General features: G+C 43.7%; 1 protein-coding gene across 1 annotated transcript; it reads left to right on the top strand.

The window, feature by feature from the left end:
- Positions 1–427: 427 nt before the first annotated feature.
- TENT5C (terminal nucleotidyltransferase 5C) lies at positions 428–21,263 on the top strand. The gene is made up of 2 exons (XM_037826266.1): positions 428–567; positions 16,257–21,263. The coding sequence occupies exon 2, from the start codon at positions 16,283–16,285 to the stop codon at positions 17,456–17,458; it is 1,176 nt and encodes a 391-aa protein (XP_037682194.1). The 5' UTR covers positions 428–567; positions 16,257–16,282; the 3' UTR covers positions 17,459–21,263.
- The last annotated feature ends 1,093 nt before the right edge of the window (positions 21,264–22,356 follow it).

The following is a 22,356-nucleotide window of genomic DNA, read 5'->3' as shown; positions in this document are numbered from 1 at the left end:
AAAATTCCCAGAGAAGCAGAAAAAAAATAGCCTGATAGGGAGCAGAATAAAGGTGGAAACGCTCAGGAGAAAAAGTTTTTGCTTCAGGAACGGCAGAAAGAGGGCAGCGGTAACTTAAAATGACACCACTTCCCACTAAGAAGTTAAGGGGCGGTCTGCGCAGCCCTTCTCTATTGCGCCTGCGCAGTGCTATCCCTCCTGCACCACCGCCCCTTTCCGCCGCTTAAGATTTACTCGTCTCTCGGCAACCATTCACCCGAGGAGCCAATCAGAGGGCACCTCTCGCCCTGCCCTCGTCCGTCAGCGTCCCGGCGGAAGGATCCCGTCGGGGTTGGCTCCGCCCCGCCCCGCCCCGCCCCTGGCTCTCCCAGGAGGGCAGGCGTAGAGGCCGGGGCGGAGTCGGGGGCGGTGGGAGGGGGCGTGGCCGGGCGGTATAAGAACGGAGGGGGCGGCGGCGCGGCGGCTCACTTGGTGCCGCTGCCTGGGGGCTGGATTGTCCCCGCTGCTCCTGCTGGGGGCTGCCCACGCCAAGGACCTGCCTCTGTCGTCTCCTCTTCCGCCGCCCAGGTGAGTCCACGGCCCCCTCCTCCAAAGGTGCGAGGACGCGGCGGCCTCAGGCAGCCGCGCGCTCTGCCCTCGGGGGTCTGCCCCAGCCCAGAGGCTCTCAGGTCTTTGCCAAGCCTGGTGGGAGCGCGGGGACGGGAGGAGGGGTGCCGGCAGGCGCCCGGACCTATGCTCCCTTCCCCTCCTCCGCTCACGGGGACCCTCCAGTACACACCCCGCCTCCCGACGTCCAGGCGAGACGCTGCGAGCCACAACTTTCCAGAGACTTCGGCTGGGGTTTGGCAAACTTCAGCGAGTTCCTGCTCCGCGCGCCCCGAGGGCTGCGCGCTGGCCGAAGAGTGCGCGATGGGGACCTTCGGCTCCTTCGCCGCATCCGACGGCGCCGCGCGCCTCTCTGTCGGTGCCCGCGGTCTCTCGGGCCTGCCCCTGAGCGCCCGGGCGCGCACGCCGCCTCCCGCGGTCCGAGCGCGAATTCGAATCCGGCGGTTTCCGAAGGCGCAGTTGGAGACGCCGCGGTCAGTGGGTTCGCAGAGAAGCGCTACTTTTGTCAGGCCAGGGAGAGGAGGTGCGCTTTTTAGAGGTCGGTGCCAAGGCCTGGGTTTTGGGATAGAGACGGAGGTCCCTAACTTTTTTGGACTCGACCGTGAACAGCAAAGTGATCAAAGCGAGTAACTTTTGCGCAGCGCGTCCCTTGGAAACTTCTCGGGAATACGGTGTCTGTGAGACCTGGTTTCTCCCCTTTTAGGGATGAAACTTTCTGAATGTAAAGCCTGCAAGCCTGGGATAGCAGTGCCCGCTGGTAGGACAGAGGCGCGGCTGCCCGGGGAGGTGTCGCAGGCCGGGGACCCCTTTGGCGCGGATTGTGAAGGTAGGAGGGAGCGAGGTAGGAGGGGAGTCGGAGGACAGTGACGAGGTTGGTACCTCGCAGGCAGGCGAGAAAACGAAACGGCGCTACTTCAAAGTAAGGGAGGACTTCAGGAGAAATGCCTGGCAAGTTTCCCTTGACAACCAGTCGAGTCATCTTCAGCAGAACCGAGTGTCAGAGGTGGACGCCGCGGGAGGGATGATGTCAAACCTATCCTCCCCCTCCCCCAACACACACCTTTTATTCCGGAGGAAAGCTTCTGCAGGGCTCTGACCAATTCCTTGTGTGTTCCGTTTTAATTTTTTTTTTTTGTTTTTGTAGAGGCATAACATGCACATAACGTGCTTGAAGTGCCGTTATAGTAAGCTTTTAATGAAGGCTGTGTAATCATTTGTATTGTGACAGCTTGGTATTCAGGATATTTGGTTGGTGGGTTAGGAGCCTGAATCACCCCCAGGGTATAAAATTAAGATTATTAAAGCCTCCTAAAGTTGTCTCCTGGCTTGGCCCTGCTGTTCCCCCCCCCCCCCCCCGCGGGAATGAGATTGTCCATTATTGGCTACACTAACCTTTCAACATGAGTAACTCGGCAAGGAAGCAAGCCAGGCAGCTGTGAGGGTGATGTGAGTGCTTACCAAGAATCGTGCTGGGTTTTAAATGCTGAGAGGTACTGAGGCAGTGACACCAGCGACACTGGGCTCTGCGGTTGTGTGTGTATTGGGGGGAGGGGGGAATGCTAGAGAATGCTGACTTTTTTGAAATGGAAAGGCAGTGGTTCTGTCCTTTGATATTTTTGTTTGTGATGATGGAAAGCTAAATATCTCTGCAGTCAAATTTATTTTACTAAAGAGAACTGAAACCTTGTGTCTTAAGGTGTAACCGTAGTTTCAGAATACGAATATTCTTAATAAGTTTTTACAAATATTCTTAATAAGAAGTTTTTAAAAAGAAAGATTTTTGTATTGAATAAAATTTCAGGTGGCTGGGGGAGCCCCAAAACATCAAAGTTAAAAAATAAAAAAATACCAGCCATGAGGCCCATAAATTGTTACCAAAAAAAGGTCCCTAATTTCAAAAGTAATTTTAGTGTGTGTACCTAGAGATAGCAGTAACACTCTTTGTGTTGAGTTTCTTCCACAATACCTACCTTGTATCCAGAGATTAAGTTTGTGTAACTTTGAAGGAAAGACTTTGGCCCTTGGCCCACTTGTCAAAATGAGCATGACTTAGCTGAGCACAGTGGCTCTCCCTACTTAGTTTCTTCAGCCCTTTTGTGAGTACAAGTAGCTCACAGAAATCTCATCCTGAGTTCCAGAAGCTCTCCCCCGCCCACCCCTATCTCCCAATAACATACACACACTCAGCCTGCGTCCCCCAGTGTTCAAGGCCAGGCAGATAGGCACATCTTGCGCTAACCATCAGAGAACTGAGAATTCCTTGTATGTCTGAAAGTCCAAGGAACAGGCCAGCAATAAAGATAACTTAAAAATGGACTGCAGTGCCTTGTTCTCACAGTACCAATAACTGGACACATTTGACACAAAATTAGAAAATGACGATTTTTTTTAACTGCTCTTGTAAGTTTAACTTGTCTTCACCTTTCATCTTTGCTATGTGCATGGAGTCAGCCACTGAAGAATGGCAGTTGAAGAACTCTAAAATAGTGAATGCGCATGTTAAAACTTTTTGCATTACAGAGAGAATTAGAGGAAACCCAAGACATGTTTCATGAGAAGTTAACATTGTGTGGTGTTTGGGTTTCTTGTTCCCACATCTGACTCGGCTGTATCTGTTACTGTGCTGTGTGCATGTGTGTCTGTGTGTGTGTTTTGGGCGTTGAGGTAGAGCAATACAGAGTGTGAAGTGTTATTTAGAATTAAACTTTAGTTAGAGAAGTTGTGTGGCCTTTTTGTATTGTCATTGAAGTAAACAAAGTAGTACAAAAAATGCTTTCTGCCATTTTGGTGTTCTCACTGAAGTACATTAAATTGGCATAAGCTGTGTTGTGATGAAGCAGATGGCCTCTGTGTATAAAATGTTCAAATGTTTCAGGCTACTTCGGTGGAGGTGTAGTGATGTTTCTGGGACTTGTTCCTTCTTGAGCTTTTTAATCCTTTCACTACATGCATTGTGAGGAGCTTATATTTGGAATTTAAATGGTTTAGAGGAAGCATCATGAAATAACCCAACTCTAAGAAAGCCTTATGAATTGTTTAGAATTAATAGATTTTGTCCAGCTGGCTCCTGGAGCCTGTTCCTGAACTGTGTGCAGAACTTTTTGGTTCAGTAGGAAAAAACTAATACAAAGAAATAAGCAGCTCTCCATATAAGATGTTTGTCTCAGCATTTTCGAGTCTTGGTTACTAAACTGCATAGTGAGTCTATTTCTTGGGGCGCAGTGATTGAATCAGTAAGTAGTTAAGTGCTTCCTAGGCAGTAGTTTGTGCCAGGTGCTGAAGAGGCCAAGGGAATGGTATGTGAAAAGGCCTGTTGAAGTGCTCTGAGTGGAGGAGGAGCTGGGTCTGCTTTATAATGTACTGCAGGCACTCATTTTTCTCTCATTTATCTCAGCCTCTAGCACCATAAGCCCCAGGAAGGCAGGGATCTATGTTCACTGCAAATCCCCAGCACCTGGAGCAGGATCTGACACACAGAAGGTGCTTCTATTATCTGGAAACCATGCTCTGTTGGCATTTGACTGCCAGGGCTCTCCAAGAGTAAGAACAGTGGGCATCCTCCTGGTGGACCAAGGCACTGGGGCTTTTTGCATCAAAAGCTCCCAGCCTAAAATGCAGGGCGGTTTCTGGGCCTTTTTTAAATGGAGGTTTGGGGCAGTGATTGCTAATTGACCAACAGCTGAAACTTCTCAGACTGAGCTCCCTATCCTCCCCATCCACTCCAACACTGGCCTTGCATGGCTCACTCAGCCCTTCTCTGTCCCTCTCTTCATGTTCAGGCAGTTGCTGGTTCTGCTGATTCTGTTTTTTTTGTTTTGTTTTGTTTTGTTTTTTTAATTTTTAGTTTTTCTGTTTCCCACTGTCATCACTAACCTGGTTTAGGGCCCTGTGGACAGCAGCTTAATTGGAGCAGTAGCCCAGCAGGTCTCCCTGCCTCTGGCCAAGGCCATCTGAAGAACTCAGGGGAACCCCCCATTCCTCCGAAGCTGAGCTCCTTTTCAAGACCTGAAACTTTCTGGTCTTCTGTTTATTCTCACCCTTCCTTGGAGAAGACTTCCTTACTGTCCCTCCTTGCGTCACGGAATACATTCTCAAATATTTGAACAAATGAATGCTACTGCTGCCTCACCAGACTTTATTTTAATTCAGCTTTGGACCCTTCCCAGAGGCTTCTGACTATTCTTATCCCATCTGAGGATTTCCTTATCCCACACCTCTCCTCTTCAATACTTCTTTACAGTTCTGCCTTGAGCCCTATTTTCTAGTTTTTAAAAATTTATCTTTGAGTGGATGAGCACAAAAGTCCCATATGTGTCCCCATAGTTAACCTCCTGTAAAAACATCTTGAGAAAAAAATTATCCGTGAATCTTGAACTGCCCCCATCACTTCGTGTTGCCTCCCCCTGGCCTGGCTGGCCCTCTCCTGCACTCACCTTACTTATCCCTGCCCTCTGCTTGTCATAGCTAGAGAAGGGATTAGGACCACCGAGGCGAGCTGATGTTGTGTTGCCTCTAGCAGTCCTGCCCTTCATGTGGATGACTGTACAGAGGCTGTAGTAGGAAGATCCCTGATCCAGAGGTGGAGATGAAACAGATACTAATTGGGCACCTGCCAGGTGCCCAGGTGCTTACGCAGGTTGCTGACGTAGGAAGGAGCACTGCTGGTTTCTCCAGTGCTCAGACCCTTTGCAGTCTTTACACTTACCTCCTCTCTGCCTCTTATGGTGCCTATAATTATTGGGAGACATGGGTTCTGGTCTTGGTGGAGCCTTTACCTCTTCAGCCTTCAGTTTCTTCATTGTGATAAGGATTGCAGACTATAGACCAATGCTGTCCAATAGAATATAATGTGAGCTACATGTGTAATCTTAAGTTTCTAGTAGTCACATGTAATTTTAAAAGTTTTATATAACCCATGATGTCAAATATTATTTCAACATGTCATCAATATAAAAATATTAGTGGCATATTTTACATTCTTTTCTTTGTATCAAGACTTTGAAATCCAGCGTGTTTTTATACGTAGAGTACAAATCATTTTGGACTAGCCACATTTCAGGTCTCAGTAGCCCGTGGCTCATGGCCACCATATTGGGCAGCACAGGTCTAGATCATATGCAAAAATATTCCTGTTCAGATTCTGATTTTACATGACCGAGAGACAAGAGTCAACACTCCTAAGTTATGGAAGAGGAGTGTGAGCTAGGATAAAAGCTCTGCAAGGGCAAGGATCTTTGTCTCTTGCTTACTGAAGTATCACAAGCTCCTAGAACAGTGCTTAGAATATAGTAGGCACTCAGATATTTAATTGATTGAAAGGAAATTCAGTCATTGTGGTTGATTTACTGATAATCATTCACTTCATGAGTCAGACCTGGCATTAAAACATGGGATGTTTGATTCCTCCTCTGGTGCTCATTCTTTTTCTTTTGTTTATAGTTTCTTAGAGAATAATCATAAGGTAATAGAATTTCAAATAAAATCTTCTGAGGTTGACAGGGGACCATGACTCAAACTTTTGTTTTCTCTTGTCAATGATGAAAATTTGAAGGAAAAGGCAAGAGGAAATAACTTTCAATAAAAGGTATGTATGCAATACCTAATGACTGCTACACATTAATTAATAAATGCTAACTTGATCATTGTCATCACACTGATGTAGGAAAACCAAACACAAGATGGTCTAACCACCTCAGGCATAGTTCATACAGAAACAGATACCACCCCAGGTCTTCCTCCTTCCATTTAATCCCCACCCACCTACCTCACCCACTCACATTTCCGTTACTTCTGTAACATCTGTAATGTCAGGGGGACCATTGAGCCTGGTGACGATTCACTTAAGCTGCCATCATACTCGTTCCTGGAGGTCAGATATGGGGAAGGATCTCTGCAAAACTAAAACCTGGGTGGAACTGTGCATTTCCTTTGCATAATTAGAATCTACCCTGAGTTGGAGGCCAGCCCAAGCTTAGACATATTTGAATGGAGGTGAGTATTTGTATGTAAAGTAAGATACGTACTGTATTTGAGCAACTAAGGTTTGTTTGTCCCTTTCCAGAAAAGGCTCGGGAATACTACTGGTGATTGGCAGGACTTTTGACTGACTGAGGTCTTTATTTTGGAAAACTGATGACAGTTCAAAGCTTGAAGCTGGAAAGTTAGATGGTACAGTGGCCTGTGGAAGAAACCCTTGATAAAACCTGGAAGCTCTCGAGCTCTTCAACCCTCTGGGTTGCCTGTAAGCTTGATCATCCTTACTGTAAACAGCCTCCTTCTAGGAATCACCCTATTGTTCTCAGTTTAGTGAATCTCTAAAACCAGAAGGATCATTTCTGTGTGGGGGTGTCTTGAAATGAGTTCCAACCAGTAACTTCTCTGATTTAGAAGGAAGTATGTTTGAGGGACAACAGGAATTCTCTCCTGTTCATGCTGTGCATGTAAACCTTAATAATGCTGATACCTTGGAAAAATTGAGATCTCTATGCTTACCTTCCATCTAGAGATGAATCTGTTCTGACCTTGTCAGTACTTAAATTTGGAATGATTTCAGGGTGTCCTTTAAGCACTTGGACTTCAGTGGTGTCCCTGTTGAAATACCCGGGCCAGTGTTTTGATTCTGCTTCGTGCTGTTTTGCAGCCACAGCATTAATTCTCCCAGTGTTATCTCTCCCACCACACTTGCTTAAGCATTCTGTTTTGAAAGATGGGAAAGAACCTTCTGGTTGGAGGCTTCTTGGGGAGGGTGTCTGTGGACAGAGCCCCACCACTGATAACAATTAAGACTATGTTGGCGTCGGTGGGAAGTGAGAATTTGTGAAGGCTCCTCAGCTCTAAGAGCTGTGTGCAAAGTGGGGCAGCACGGTGTCCATGGCCTGCTTTGGTTTCCCTCCAGATGGTTTTCCTTTAGGCTCAGGCAGCATCCCAGTTGCCGTGGGAATCTAACTGAAATTTTTGACTCCAGTAAGCATTGGTGTTAACTGGCTGGGAGGATGCCGATAACCCTGAGAAAGTGGACTGAGACCTCCAGCTGAGTGTGATAGAGCCAGGAGTGAGAAAAGACCATCTGTAGGGTTTGTTGTGTCATTGGCTGAGAAGCGTGCTCTCTGGACTCAGCTCTGTGGCATGGGGCAGTTTATTTCTTTGAACTGAGGCAGACTGCATTGTGGGTATTTGAGTGGTTGACTGTAAAAATAACTTTTGGAAAATTTCACATAGAGTATATTTTGTTGTCCTCCTTTTAAAAGAATAAGATACTATTTCACCTGGTTCTGTTTCTTTGGGTCATCTGCGGCTCTAACTCTTATTCCACAGTCATTGTACATACTGGTGTGCCTCGGTTATCTGTGACTCTCTGATGTGTGTGGGGGCCTCGGAGGAGTGTCCTGAATGCACCCCTGAGCCTGTGTTGGGGCCTGGACCCTGGTGAGGGGCTCAGCAGCCAGCAGACAAAAGGCTTCCTCAGGCAGCCTCCTGGTCCTAGATAACTTCTGGCCTTCAACATCCAAGGAATTCAAGGAGTATGGGAGGATTTCTCTTCAGAAGGCTGAAACCAGTTTGACCCTGGTTTTTACCTCTTCTGCCCACCTATCTGCTGCTCTTTATGTCAAGTCCATGGTTGGTTTCAAGTGCCCGGCTCTTTTTCTGTTAGTGAAGGAATCTCAAGGTTCAAACTATATGCAGGTGGGGAAGGCAACAGGCATCCAGTCTCAGGCTCAGCATCGGAGCATTCGTCAGGCTGTCCCAGGCTGTGTCTGTTTTCCATTCCGTTCCTGCTCCCTTCCTGTGCTAGCCCTTCGGGTGGTGACTACTTCTTGCACATTTGCCTAGCTTCTCTCCGCAGTTGCAGGTGGGTTATCTGTTTCTCGGATCTGAGAAAGCTGTGTCCTTGCCTGTAGGGAGTGTCCTGTTCTGTTGCTTTATCAGCAGGTCAGTGCTCCTGAATTGCCAGCCACCAGAGCCATTCCTGCTGGTTATTCCTTTATTTTATGAGAGTGCAGCATGCCATAGCTGCCCCAGGTTGATCCTTGTCAGTCCATTCCTAAAATATACCTCTTGGGCCATTTTTTTAATCTTAAAGCTTGTCCAGCAAGCCGACTGTCCTTACTTCTTCCACTCCTGGGTTCTTCCTTCGGAACTTGCTTTCTCTAAAATCACCACTGGCTTACAACCTAGCCAGGCATCTTGGAGCTCCCTGTGAAGAAGTGAGGATTCTAGGCCTTCATCTCCCAGCCAGTATTCCTTTTAAAGAAACTAGCATAACTATCACATTCTCTCTACTTAATTGCACTCAATTCTGGTGAGGGATTTTTTAAGATGTCTTAGTTCTAAATGCTCCTGCTTTGCTTTCAGCACTTTTAGCACATCTAGCTTTACCACACTCAGGTACATCCATCTAACTAAACTTCTTTCCCATGTGCTTATTTTAAAATGGTCATACCCTCCTTCCCTTTCATTCCACTTACTGCCGTCTACTTCTCTACAGTGGCCTGAGCTCCAAGCTCTTCTTCAAAGGTCCTTCCCCTCCTCCCACCACCAGAGTTTTCTGTCTCTTAAAAAGCCTCTTAAATCCCATTTCTGCCATTTACTAGCAGTATGTCCTTGGGCAGTTTACATATCCTCTTTGTTCCCCAGTTTCCTCATCTGTAAAGGGGGATAATAGTATCTCCCAATAGGGTTGTTGTAACAGTCAAATGGGTTGATTCAGATACAGTCCTAACAGTACAGTCTCATAGCTGTGAAGTAGCTGCCTGACTTGGGATGTTGGCAGATAGACTTTGGTTGCTCACATTAGGGCACCAGGCTAAACAGTCATTCACATTTTCCTGTCCCCAGACCAAGGCGAAGGCTGCTCAGCCCCTGGAAGGGTCGGATACCAGAGCCTCTGAAGAAGTATTAAAATTAACTCCACAGGAAAGCATGTTGAGTAGCACTAGTGAGGTGTTTATCTACTTTATGAAGCAGCTGTTGTGTTATCCCCATTGGGAAGTGGAATTTCCCACTCCATGGCCCATAAATCTTCCTTGGTGTCTCTCTGAGGGACACCTCTAAGCTATCTTGGTGTCCTTAAAGATGAAAACTTACTAGACTCATGTCCTTTGCTTAATTGCAGTCTGTACTAAAGCAGACAAAGTGTGGTTGACTCAAGCTTTGCTATCTTTGGTGTCTATGGTGGGATGGGGGCAATGGAAAGATAAGATGCCATAATTATATACTTAACAGAAAGTTGCCTTCTCCTTGTTTTAATAGGACCAATACACTCTTTGTTTTAGAGAGGATCATTTTAGCAGCAGCAGAGACTGATCATCTCAGTGCTCATGTGGGTTTGTAGCATGTGCTTACTAATGAACCCCTCCCTGTACTCCCCCCACCCTGCCTCCAGCTTGATTGAGGGAGTCTTGAGTTCCAAGAGTTTAAAACACTAGCTCCAGAGCTGAGGACCTGGAGTCAATTCACTTCATCTTTTCTGAACCATATTTCTTAATCTGTTAAAAAAAAAAAACAAAAAACAAAAACAGTAGCTTGTTCTGAGTGCTTGTGAGAATTAAATGAGAATCAGTGTGAAGTGGCTCAAAGTACTCACTAAGTACTTTTTCTCTTGCTTTTAGACACCTCTACACCTTCATTTTACAAATGACAAAGAAAAAAAAATAAAAAACATCCAGGAGTTGTGGTTCTTACTCATTCAGTTTGTTAAGAGAAGAGGCAGGATAGGATATCATAAAGCATACTGCTATCCACTTCAACTTCTTTTTAAATTCTCTAGGCTTTTATGTGCAATGAAATGATCTCTTTTTGCTTAAAATCACCTCTGTAGCACTTGGGGGAGGGAAGTGTGTGTGTGGAAGTTGCCAGCCACAGGTGTGTGGCGCCCTTCTCAGCCGGGAGCCAGGAATGGCGGGTGCTGTGTTCCGCATACACACCCCCTCGGTCTGTCACCAGGCTCGTCCAGTGCCCGTGGACACGCTCTCTTACTCTGAGCTGGAAAGTTTTATGCTTTTGAGGCAGAACATCTGGTAGCAGTGAAAGGGAATTTTGTCTCAAAGGAATGCTAAATGTATTTGACTTTTGTAGAAGCAGAGGAAGAGAGTACCGTGGTGCTGCCCCAGGTACTTGTGGATGGGATGGAGGCTGCAGCTGCTGAGAGACCCTCAGCTGAAGCCTCAGCACATGAGACGTTCTTAGTCGCTTTCATGTTAAATGTCATAGACCTAGACTTAAATATATACCGTCTTTACCTTCATGGTAAATCTCCACATATTATCAAGAGCTCTGTGGACAGTCTCTGTGTCTAATACCAGGGACAGAATAGGCATCAGTGTTGATTTGACCTGTAAGCAGCTGTTATAAATGCTCTCAGTACTCTTTTCTCTAACTTGATCATCTGCGTCTTCTGCTTGCCCACCTTGAGTCCCCTCACGTGTTTATAGCTCCTGTCACTCTTACTTCTGGAATTAATTGGCAATCCAGGGATCTAGAAAAGCTATGAAGCAGGAGTAGCAACAGCTTTTTCTCCCCTCCCCAATCAGATCTCAAACATAGTAGTTTCAGGGTGCCTGAGTTTTCAAATTAGTGAGAGATCATGGTTCCTATTTTTCCCAATTTCCACTGTGCAAAATACGATGAATGTGCTTCTCCAACAGTAAAAGGGAAAGCAAATACTTTAGTTTGAATTTGCTAAGCTTTGATTTTTTTTTTTTTTTTCTAGTCACTATTTCATTAATTCTGCTAACTAGAATTTGCCTTTGACCAGGGCCTTTCATGAGCTGGGAATATGTGTTTCACGTGATTCTTTTATATGAGGATTATATCAGTGTTGATTTAAAGTAAATGAAAACTAAAACTATTATACTAAGCTCTGGTGTGTTATCTAAGTGCTATGGGCCTTTGACTTAGATTTATTCTAGTAATACCAATATTTGTTTTAGTAACTTGAAATGTCCTGTTTTTATTTGAAATTGTTTGGATGGCTAAGGGAAAATGAAGAATTCCTTTCCAATAGAGACTAATGACTTATTTGGAGCTCTTCTAATGAGCTAAGCATTTTACATGAACCCAGTCTACACCTGAGCCTTCAGTAGCTTGAGCTCCTCTATATCTAAGCCATGGTGAATTGGGAGAATTTGAAACTACATCCTGCACTGGGCATATGTCATGTTCCACACTGTGCTTTTATGTAGACTACTTTTTTTCCCCAAAAGTTAGCTCTGTTATTCATACATATGTAAGAAAAGTTGGTATGGAAGGTGCCAACCACAGGCACCTTGGATTCCAGGAGAAGTGTTCAGTTTATAGTGTTTATTAAGGTTCTTGCAACTGTATGCAACAGTCAATATAATGATATTATGAGGGTAACTATAATATGTCTGAAATGAGAAATAGCAATTCCATAAAACTGCAAGAAATAGTTTTTGGGTAACATAGAATGAGTCTAGATGAGAAGGCTTATCCATTGTTTTGAGAGGGTTTTCATTTTATTTTTATTTATTTATTTATTTAGATAAACAATGGCCATCTTCTTTTAAACTTACAGACTTGACTAAAAACCATTCTAGAGGGAAAACTCCCCCCTCTCCTATCCAACCATATAGATGTCAACACTTTAAGACTTGGAGGGGAAGCTTCCAAGTGTATGTGACTCTTGGCACATGGATATGGGGAGGAAGCAAAAGACACTGAAGGAATTAAATGAGGTAGCAGTTGAGTAGAAAGCTCATAAGGGAAAGATTTTAGAACATGGATCAAAAGATTTTCATTTTATTCAGTTAATACATGTATAGATTCCAAATTCAAACTGTACAAAATAGCTTTCTTCCACCTGTGTCCCCTAACCTAGAGGTGGAATTCTGTGTGAGCAGAACTATTTCCTGTGTCTCATCCCAGAGATTTTATATGCTTGTATAAACACAGACTTGTGCTTTTACACACACAGTTTTATACTTGCTTTTCTATTAATGAGTCTTGAAGAACATCCCACAGTCATATAGAGTTGCCACCATTCTTTCGAACAACTGTATAGTATTCTCTTATAGGGATATATCAATTCATTTAACCATCTTCTATTGAGGAATACTTCTAGTTTAATAAATAATTCTCCAGTGAATATCCTTGTGCATACTTGCAAGTACTTACACAGGATAAAATACAAAGTGAACTTCCTAGTAGAATCAGTACGTCAAAGGGTATGTCTACTTAAGACCAAGAGTTGTTTTCCTTAGAGAGCCTACTGGCAGTGTACCAGGAATGTCTGGCTCCTACATTTCTGCCAGCAGTGATGCCCATCCGACTTCTTGGTCTTCGCCTGTCTGTTAGGTGACAATGATACACTGAGGTTTTAATTTACCCGTCTCTCAAGTGAGGTTGATTATGTTTTGCGTTTGAGCCGTTGTTTTTGTCCTTTGCCCATTCTCTGATTTGTAGGAGCTCTTTATTCAGTAAGAAAATGTATCCTTTGCCTAATGTTACAAATATTCTCCTAGTTTTGTCTTCTGACTTATCTTTGTATAGATATTTTTATTTTCATATAGTCAAATGTGTCAATTTTTTGTGACTTCTAGGTTTTATGTAATTTAGAAAGGATTGCCATACTCTGTGTATATATATAAATTCCATTTTATTTTCTTGTGCTTTCTTGGTTTCATCTTTTTATACTTAAGTCTTTGATCCCTCTTTCTAGATCTTAGTTTGGCCTGAGATAGGAAGCCATTTTGATTTTTTTCCCTAAATGACTATCAGTTGTCTGTTTTTTTCCCTTCAGTATTTTGAAATGCCTCCTTTATTATATACTAAATTCCCTTACATATTTGGTTTTATTTCTAGATTTTTCATTCTGTTCCATCAATTATCTTTTTGTGCCAACTTTACCCTGTTTCAATTATTGTGGTTTCATAATTTCTCTTATGGACTAGAATACCTCATTCCTATATTTCATTACTTTCCTGTCAATGCCTGCCCTCTCCCTATAGGAACGATAAGAATTCCTAGTCTAAAACAGATTCTGACTTTGAACCTACCACAGGTTCCCAGATTTGAAAATATATGTAAATTCTTATGGAAAGGGAAGGGGTCATAGCTATCATCAGATTCTCAATGGGTTAGATACCACTACTCTAATGTTAAGAATCACTGTTCTAGCAGTGGTGATAGTTTTGACTCGAACCCGGATGACTCCTTTTTTTTTTCTTTAATCAGTTCCTAAAACCCAAAAGCAAAAAGAGTTGAAAGGAATCCCTACAGTTTTTTTCTCTTCTGCAACATTGTTGAGGTTCTTTCTGAAAGTTTTCTCAAAATTGTTACTTCTATCCCAAACACTGATTGAATCCTGGCTTCTCCATGGCTGTATAATTTCTCATACCTGTATCATAAACATAGTCATGGATGTGCAGCTAAAGGTGATGTACAGAGTAAAGCAAATTGTTTTTCTTTAAGTAGCTCCACATATCTGGCAAAAATCTGTCACTAAATCAAAAGTAGCCTAGCAGATTCTCAAAACAAAACTAGAACCATACAATTATTTTGGTAATATTTGCATTTAATTGTACAGAGCCCTTTAAATAGGTATAGTGGTACTGTCTGCTGACCATAAAAGGGGCTACAAAGTAGCTACAAAGTATTAAGCCCAGTGAAAAGAGAACTCTACTGTCCCAAATCTGACTTGAAACCAAATGCCAGCTACAATAAGCATTAAGTATTTCATCACACATTTTCCTGTTATTTTTAACTTAGGTGTGCTTTGGTGTAATGATCTGATAGCCTAGGGCTTTTTAGCACATTTTAGCACTGTACAAAGAAATTTGAAAGAAAACTTTCTTCTTCCCCTTGATAAGTATTCTTTGTAGCAGGCAGAGGAACACTCGTCCATATATTTGGTCTTCCTGGAGCCGGCTTTGATACATGATCAACCCTCCTGTGGCTAGCCAAGCAGATTCACAATCCTGAAACCTACATACTGCAGGGCCCCATGATTTGGCTTGAGGAGAGTTGCATGGCAGCCTGAATGGATGACTGGACAACTGGTCCCGTCTTAGCCACCTGAGGCTTCTTTCCCTCAGCCCCAGCAGAGAGCTCATGTTGTCTTTCTGTTGGCTTATGTCCTCTTCTCATAAGTGAACTCTTCCATGTCCTTCCTATTCACCCCAATCAGGCAGCACCACTTTCTTCTGCCTTTATATTACATGTTCTTTCTACCACTCAGTCTGGATGCACCATACACTGTCTTGTGTCCTTGTATCCTGTGTTTTCTACCCCCCTTCTTGATGGTGAGCTCCTGAAAAGCTCGTCTCTGTGCCCAGCAGTGCCCTGACATGGAGTAACAACTATCCCATTGATCTGAGAGCTGTGGATAAAGCAGGAATGCCTAGCTCCAACACAAAACCAGAAATCCAAGTTTGGAAACCCAGGAGAATGCATGCCGGATGTGCATCCAAAAGAAATAGCTTCTAAACAATGAAACTGTAGAAGTCATTGGGACAGATTTTTCATGTGTCTAGCACATCAGGTGTGGGAAACCCACCTGCTCACAGTGAAGTCTTAACATCAGCACCTTGACCTTTTTGTTTCAGCTTTTTTACGTCCATCTAGCTAATATTCAACTGATGTGGATCCAACAAGCACCTTGACTTTTTAATATACTGGTATTTGTTTTTATATATTAGGATTTCTAAGGATCGTTGTGTTTCATTCTTTGAAAAATATAACTCAGTTGAAAATGACTTTGGAAACTTTGTGATTCTAGCAGGTAAAGTGTGAGAAGTGGTATTTTTCTCCTAGTACTCAGTCCTAACTTTATTCTCCTTAGGCAGCTTTTCAGGGTCCTAGTTTTCCAAGGACAGATGAAAGATCACACTGCCCTGAGGAAGTTTCCCACTTCCTATGTAGAACATGCTTGCTACCAAGAATGGTTCCATGACATAGCCAATTGAACCTTTTGTCACCTAGGACTTTTGTCATACAAACAAAAGAAGAATCCAAGAAGGGTTCTGCCCAGGATAATGGCAATGTCCGTTATAGGGCAGACTGTTCATGTAAGTGAAAAGGGACATGAGATTCTTTCTGAAAGGACATAAGTGTGCTTTTTTCTAGTAGGAGTGGGAGGTCTGACTCCCATTTCTTGGTGTGATTGTAGCCGAGACCTGAGAAATCATCTGTTCGCGGAATGAAGGCAGTCTTTTTTGTGTGGGTTGTGTACTATATGTGGATGTTGTAGCTTAGGTATCAGCCAGTTCAAGATGTGGTTAGGAAACCAAAAGCAGAAGTAATGTCTGTAGAAAATGGGAAATCAGCAAGATATAGCCCTTTATCAGCTATTGTGTTTAAATTACTTGGTTTAATAAGCTTGTCTGATTTTCTTCCCACAAACCAGCATGCTCTACCTCACCACTGCCACGCAAATCAAACAAGCAAAACAAAACAAAACAAAACACAAAAAAACCTGCACAAAACAAAGCCATGAAGTCATGAAGATTCACATGGAGTAAAAGTTTCTAGGTATTTTGTCCTTACTCTGTGCAGGCACTATTCTTTAGGTGTCTGACTTGTTTAATCCTCACAGCAATGTTCAGAGATAAGCCAACATCTTCTTGCAGTCACATGAACTGCCTTGTCATGTAGAAGTGAATCCTAACTCTACTTCTCCCCCCCTTCATTTTCAGTTTCCCTGGCGAGAACATCCCCCAAGATGGCAGACGAGAGCAGCAGTACCAGGGACTGTGTGTCCTTCAGCGTGCTGAACTGGGATCAGGTTAGCCGGCTGCATGAGGTCCTGACCGAGATTGTGCCAATCCACGGACGAGGCAACTTTCCAACCTTGGAGATAACTTTGAAGGACATTGTTCAGACCGTCCGCAGCCGGCTGGAGGAGGCAGGCATCAAAGTGCAGGACGCCCGGCTGAACGGCTCTGCAGCAGGCCACGTCTTGGTCAAAGACAACGGCTTGGGCTGCAAAGACCTGGACCTCATCTTTCACGTGGCTCTTCCAACCGAGGCAGAGTTTCAACTGGTCAGAGATGTGGTTCTGTGTTCCCTTCTGAACTTCCTGCCTGAGGGGGTGAACAAGCTGAAAATCAGTCCAGTCACTCTTAAGGAGGCATATGTCCAGAAGCTGGTGAAGGTCTGCACAGACACTGACCGCTGGAGCCTCATTTCCCTCTCCAACAAGAATGGGAGGAACGTGGAGTTGAAATTTGTCGACTCAATCCGGCGTCAGTTTGAGTTTAGCGTGGACTCGTTCCAAATCATCCTGGATTCTTTGCTTTTTTTCTATGACTGCTCCAGTAATCCCATCTCTGAGCACTTTCACCCCACAGTGATTGGGGAGAGCGTGTACGGGGACTTTGAGGAAGCCTTTGACCACCTGCAGAACAGACTGATCGCCACCAAGAATCCTGAAGAAATTCGGGGCGGGGGTCTTCTCAAGTACAGCAACCTCCTTGTGCGGGACTTCAGGCCCACCGACCAGGAAGAAATCAAAACCCTAGAGCGTTACATGTGCTCCAGGTTTTTCATCGACTTCCCGGACATCCTTGAACAGCAAAGGAAGTTGGAGACCTACCTTCAGAACCACTTTGCCGAAGAAGAGAGAAGCAAGTACGACTACCTCATGATCCTTCGCAGGGTGGTGAATGAGAGCACCGTGTGCCTCATGGGGCACGAGCGGAGGCAGACCCTGAACCTCATCTCCCTGCTGGCCTTGCGCGTGCTAGCAGAACAGAACATCATCCCCAGTGCCACCAACGTCACCTGTTACTACCAGCCAGCTCCTTATGTCAGTGATGGCAACTTCAACAACTACTACGTTGCCCATCCTCCAGTCACCTACAGCCAGCCTTACCCTACCTGGCTGCCCTGTAACTAACCTCGAGACCCGAGGGTTTCCACAGTGGGAACCCTAACAGGGCAAGGGCTCTCAGATAGGGGAGCCTCCTTGTAGATGCAGGTGTTTGGCTTTTAAAGGGGAACTCAGCTCTGATTCTGCTTTTTTTTTTTCTTTGTGTACCCATTGGAATGGGTCTCCAGTATATCATGAGCCAACTCTAAAGGGACCCATATTCCAGTGCCACTTTGGAACATGCTATAGGAAGTATGACTTATCCACATCTTTCCAAAATAGACACTACCGGGTCATGTCCCAAACCTTAGCATGTGGGGATTTGAGCTCTGTGCAATAATTGATACTGGGGGAAAGTTTGGGCAGTATATGAGAAGTATTAAGCTAAATGTCTTCTCACTTGAGCCTAGAGTTGACTGTTGGCCCACACTTGGGATTTTGGCAGTTACATGAAAATTGTGCTGATAGTCTATTTTCTTGTATTAATTTTAGTCAGGCAGAGAAAATGGTAAACATGAGGGTGCTCTTGTGACTTCATTTTTGCTCAAGGGACTCAATTGCTTATGTTTATCCCATCAGCAGAGCTGGGGGTTTTCTTCAACAATAAACCAAAGCCAATAGCTGGAGAATTGAGATTGGGTTAATAGTTGTTTATGGTATAGATGCTATGCTATCATGAGGAATTGTGAGGTATTGCTGAGAAAAAAACAAAATGACCTTAGTTTCCTGAAATGTAACTTGAAACCAAAATAAAATGTGGAACATAATGTTAAAGTAGAATTCTGGTGGTGGGGGGTGATTGTAAATAGGAAACGTGAATGTTCAATTTTTTTTTTCTTTGGAGTAAGGAATTCTTACTGACTTTTTTTTTTTCCTTCATCAGCTCTTTTCATGGCTGACTTTTGTTTTGCTCCTCCTAAGACTAAGGATGTGCTGAGTTCTAGAGTCTATATAGTAATTGACATGAGGGTCTTCCTGTGTTTTAATTGGAAACCCATTAGTCACATTCCAAATATTTTTCTGGAGTACTTAGGCTCCCCCATCCAAAAAAAAAAAAAAAAAAAAAAAAAAAACCACCAAAAACAAAAACAAAAACAAAAAAAGTGTGATTTCCTTTCCTAGGATTTCAGGAATTTCACTAGAACTGAGTGACCTGTGGAATGATCTGCTTCTGTGGGCAGAGTTCTTTGGCTTAAAATTGCTCTAGTGTTTAACCTGCTGTCTCTGAGCTGTGTGTGAAGTAGAAGTGTAGCATTGTCTGGCCTTGTGGTGCATTGCAGCAACCGAGGCACTTTGAAATGATTAATTCTGGTGTATCCAGGGAAGAATGAAGAATGTTCTTCCTTGTTCTGGTAGATTTGACCATACTTGTTTATATTCTGCACTTTAGAAGGAAAACAGTGTTAATCTCTAGTCTAAAGCCAGCTTAGTAAGTGGGAGAGTTTTAGGCTACTCTTGCTTTTTCCAGTAGACTTAGATAAGGAATTTTGCGTGCTGAAACTTTTTGTGGGATCTCTTAGAAAGCATCACTTTTAAAGTATCAAGGGCAAAGGCACTTATTATTGCCAGCTTGGTTTCTAAAGTAATTTAATCAAATCCTTGTTCCTGATTTTTGTCCCAAGCCTGGCCTGATTGCTTTAAGCGATGGAGTTATCTTAATGCAGAAATTAGTGGTTTTTCTTTTTTCTACAGATTTATTTTCAGGTTTTCTCTGGAGTGTGATGTCTCGGTCCTCTTAAACCAAAGCAGATCAGAAATAACCAAAATCCAAGACTTAGCTGGTATCCATGTTGTGCTATTTAGATGACTAGAAGCCACTTCTTAGTATAACCAGCTCCTGTTTCCCCGTGAGCCTAAGTTACATTTGAATTCACCGGCTTTGCGTTAAGGCTGGTTCTATATGGAAGGAACCCCAGGGTGCTTCAGAGTTCAAAGGGGGACAATGAAGAGTGAATCCCAATGAAGAGTGAATCTCAACTTTAAAAACTACCTGGTCATCCATGACCTTAAAAAGCTGCCATTGTGGTCAGATGGCAACACGTTTGCACAAACATGACAGATCTTGGCAGATTTGTTTAACCAAAACTTTGAAATGTGATGAAGCCGTCAACATAAGCACTTGCTAGCTTCTAACAGAAATCGGGATTGCTCCGACTTAGAAGGCTTGGGGATTGGGGTAATGAGGCCCTGGATGAAGATAGAATCAGAACTGCATCAAGTCATTAAATTTCCAGTTTGTCCTTGAAGTTTTTTCTGCTTATCTGTGTGTTTTTTGTCCTATCTGGTAATAGTGCTCCTTTAACAAGGATGATGGGAGGCACAGAATTTGCTAGAAGTTCCCAGCCCCTCAATTGCAAGATGGCCATCTTACCGTAGTGAGACTTGCCCTCTTGGAAGAGCCTTTCACCTGAACTTTTAGTCGGGTCAGCTCTTTCTGTAGTTGAGAGCAGACAGGTGTTCTAGAACCATCCAGGTAAAAAGCCTACCATTGCACTGACCAGAGCTGCACTTTAAAACATAACCCCTGGTCTCGTGGTGTCTCCACCTGCTCTGCGAGCCTTTTGCCAGCCTCAGAATAGATGGGTAACCTTGAATTTCAGGTGTCTGGAAATTCTAGCTGAAACCTGCCTTTCATGCTGCTCCCATGAGCACCAGGGTACTCTGAACTTGTACTGAGTCCAGTGGTTCCTCCTTTTTGTGTGTTGAGTAACATGAAACTTGGCAGTAGCAGAGGGCACTAAAGTTCAAGTGCAAGTTTTAATCAAAATTTAAGCAGTCTCTCATTTGCTTCAGAACTCGGAATAGTTTTCTGATGCTTTTTACAAGTATGTGGCTTGTTATCCCAGCCTGCTTCTTGGAATCCGGTTGAGGAGCAGCGGGATTAAAACAGTACCTTTCCCCCCTGGTGTTGGCAGAAAATGCACACTAAATTCCTGGCCTTGAGCATCAGCCTTACCCTTAAATCCCACCTTGGCAGTAACACACTATTCCTCACTCAGTAACTTCGGCTCTTGTAGCTAAACGCTGTATCGCTAACACCGTCACATTCCTGCTAACTGCTTGTGGGATGTGACATGGCCCATACCTGGGAGGAACTGGTAGCTGGGTAGGAAAGACGATGCGGAGTCCAGACATGGCTTGGTATTCAAGTGTGTGTATGTGGGGTGTGTGTGTTGGGGAGGGGGTATTTTCCCCCCAGTTTGTTTCTTTTTTCTGGGGATTTGAGTCCCAGCCAACTGTGTGTGAACCTGTGTTTTGTGGTGATGCATTATTAATCTGCTTGCCCTTCAGCCTCCCCTCTAGCACTAACCCCTTACCTTTATGGTGGGTTAAGATTTTAACTAGTACTGTTTTGTTAACTTTGGGAAATGGAGCCACTCAAAAGCAACTTCCTACCTTTAGGAATAAAGTTGTTTCTAGTTAGCTTCCAGGTACTGGAGCCTTGTTTTGGATGTAGATAGATTCTTAGCTCAAACATCCTCTTCCAGAGAGTGAATTATAACTATCCAGTCTTGAGAAGAAGCCCTGATGCTCACTTGGGCTGTTTCTTCCTGGGTTTTCTGACTAGGTCCTTTTGGGTGGACTCAGTAAATTGAAAGAATGTCAAGTTTCCAAGGTTAGATTCATGTCCTTAATCTGGCAGACACCAGAATGTCATAGCTGACTTTGGAACCTATTCCAATTCAACCAGTTACTCAGAGGACCAAGGGAGGTGTATAGGGGAGGAAGGTGTTTTTGAGGGAAAAAAAAAATCTGACAATTTTTCAGGATTATTTGTGGAGACTTCCAAGGTGAGGATCAGGAAAGAAAAGTCTTCTTGTGAGTTCAAGTGCCTAAATCTTGTTTACCTATCACTTTTAAAAAAAATAAGTTTAAGTGTAAGCTAAAGAAAATGCTTGGAGTTTTGCCTGGGCTAGTGAGAGTTGGTGCAAATTCTCGTGTGTGTGTGGGTAGGAAGGTGAAAAGACCATCCACTAAAGAGGAAGTTGTTAACTAATATGGATCTGTGGGCTTTTGGTTGGTTTTTTGTTTTCAACTCAATCCATCCTTTTTTTTTTTTTTTTTTTTTTTTGATGGATAAAAACTCTTGGCTTAATTTTCCTAAAGCAACTTGGTTTCCAAATTATTATAGACCAAAAGTAAAATACTCAGACTAAATTGGAAGGTTTTTGTTATTCTGTATTTGCATAGCCTTTGAAATACTAATGTCTTAGCAGTGCCTAGGATGTGTGGGTTTCCTCTTTGGTGATGGCGCTAACCTTCCTACTTGATGCAGATGAAATCACTTGTCAATGCAAATGTGTTAGAACTTGATGAAATAAAGCTTTGAGTTTGAGAAATAAAGACACATTAAAAAAAAAAAAATCGTCCAGTGCTCAGTTCTTGTTTCTCTCCCGTGGTGAACTTGTTTTAGGTTTTTGGAAACATGTTGAACAGTGGTGGGCAGTTGTGAACAATATCAACATTGGATATTACTCTGGGCTTTCTCTGGGCTGGGGAGGGAGGAGGAATGTGTGGTTACATCAGGGGCCCTAATCCTCTCAGTATTTCCAAGGTGCCCGACTAAACTGAGCTGTTAATTGACCAAACCTATTGGCTGATACTTGCAGGAGGAGCTGTAGGCTCTGCTTGAGCTCTGACTTTACTGGTCCCTTGTGTGATTCAGTGCTAAAGGCCAGACTTTCTGGAAGTAGGCCTGGGCCCCAAACCCATTTCAATAAGGGAACCAGATTAACCTCAGCCTTGCTATATATGATGACTGCCATAGTTTCTTCACATTTTTAAAGAACTGTAGACACGAACAGGAAATATTTTAAGTAGTTGATAGATGTTTGAAGGGTATAAAGAGAACCTGGACCTTGTGTGATGACCAACTACCTGGTTCTTTTGATCCAGTTCACAATACCCCCTCGCTATCTCCGGCT

The sequence above is a fragment of the Choloepus didactylus genome, chromosome 2 (genome assembly GCF_015220235.1).
Source record: "Choloepus didactylus isolate mChoDid1 chromosome 2, mChoDid1.pri, whole genome shotgun sequence".
Lineage (NCBI taxonomy): Eukaryota > Metazoa > Chordata > Mammalia > Pilosa > Megalonychidae > Choloepus > Choloepus didactylus.
Note: the sequence above shows the minus strand (reverse complement) of the source record. Positions and strands in the feature narration are given on the sequence as shown.

What these genes read in the sequence shown, in the direction of transcription:
- TENT5C (XM_037826266.1), top strand. Translation starts at nt 16,283, where the DNA reads ATGGCAGACGAGAGCAGCAGTACCAGGGACTGTGTGTCCTTCAGCGTG.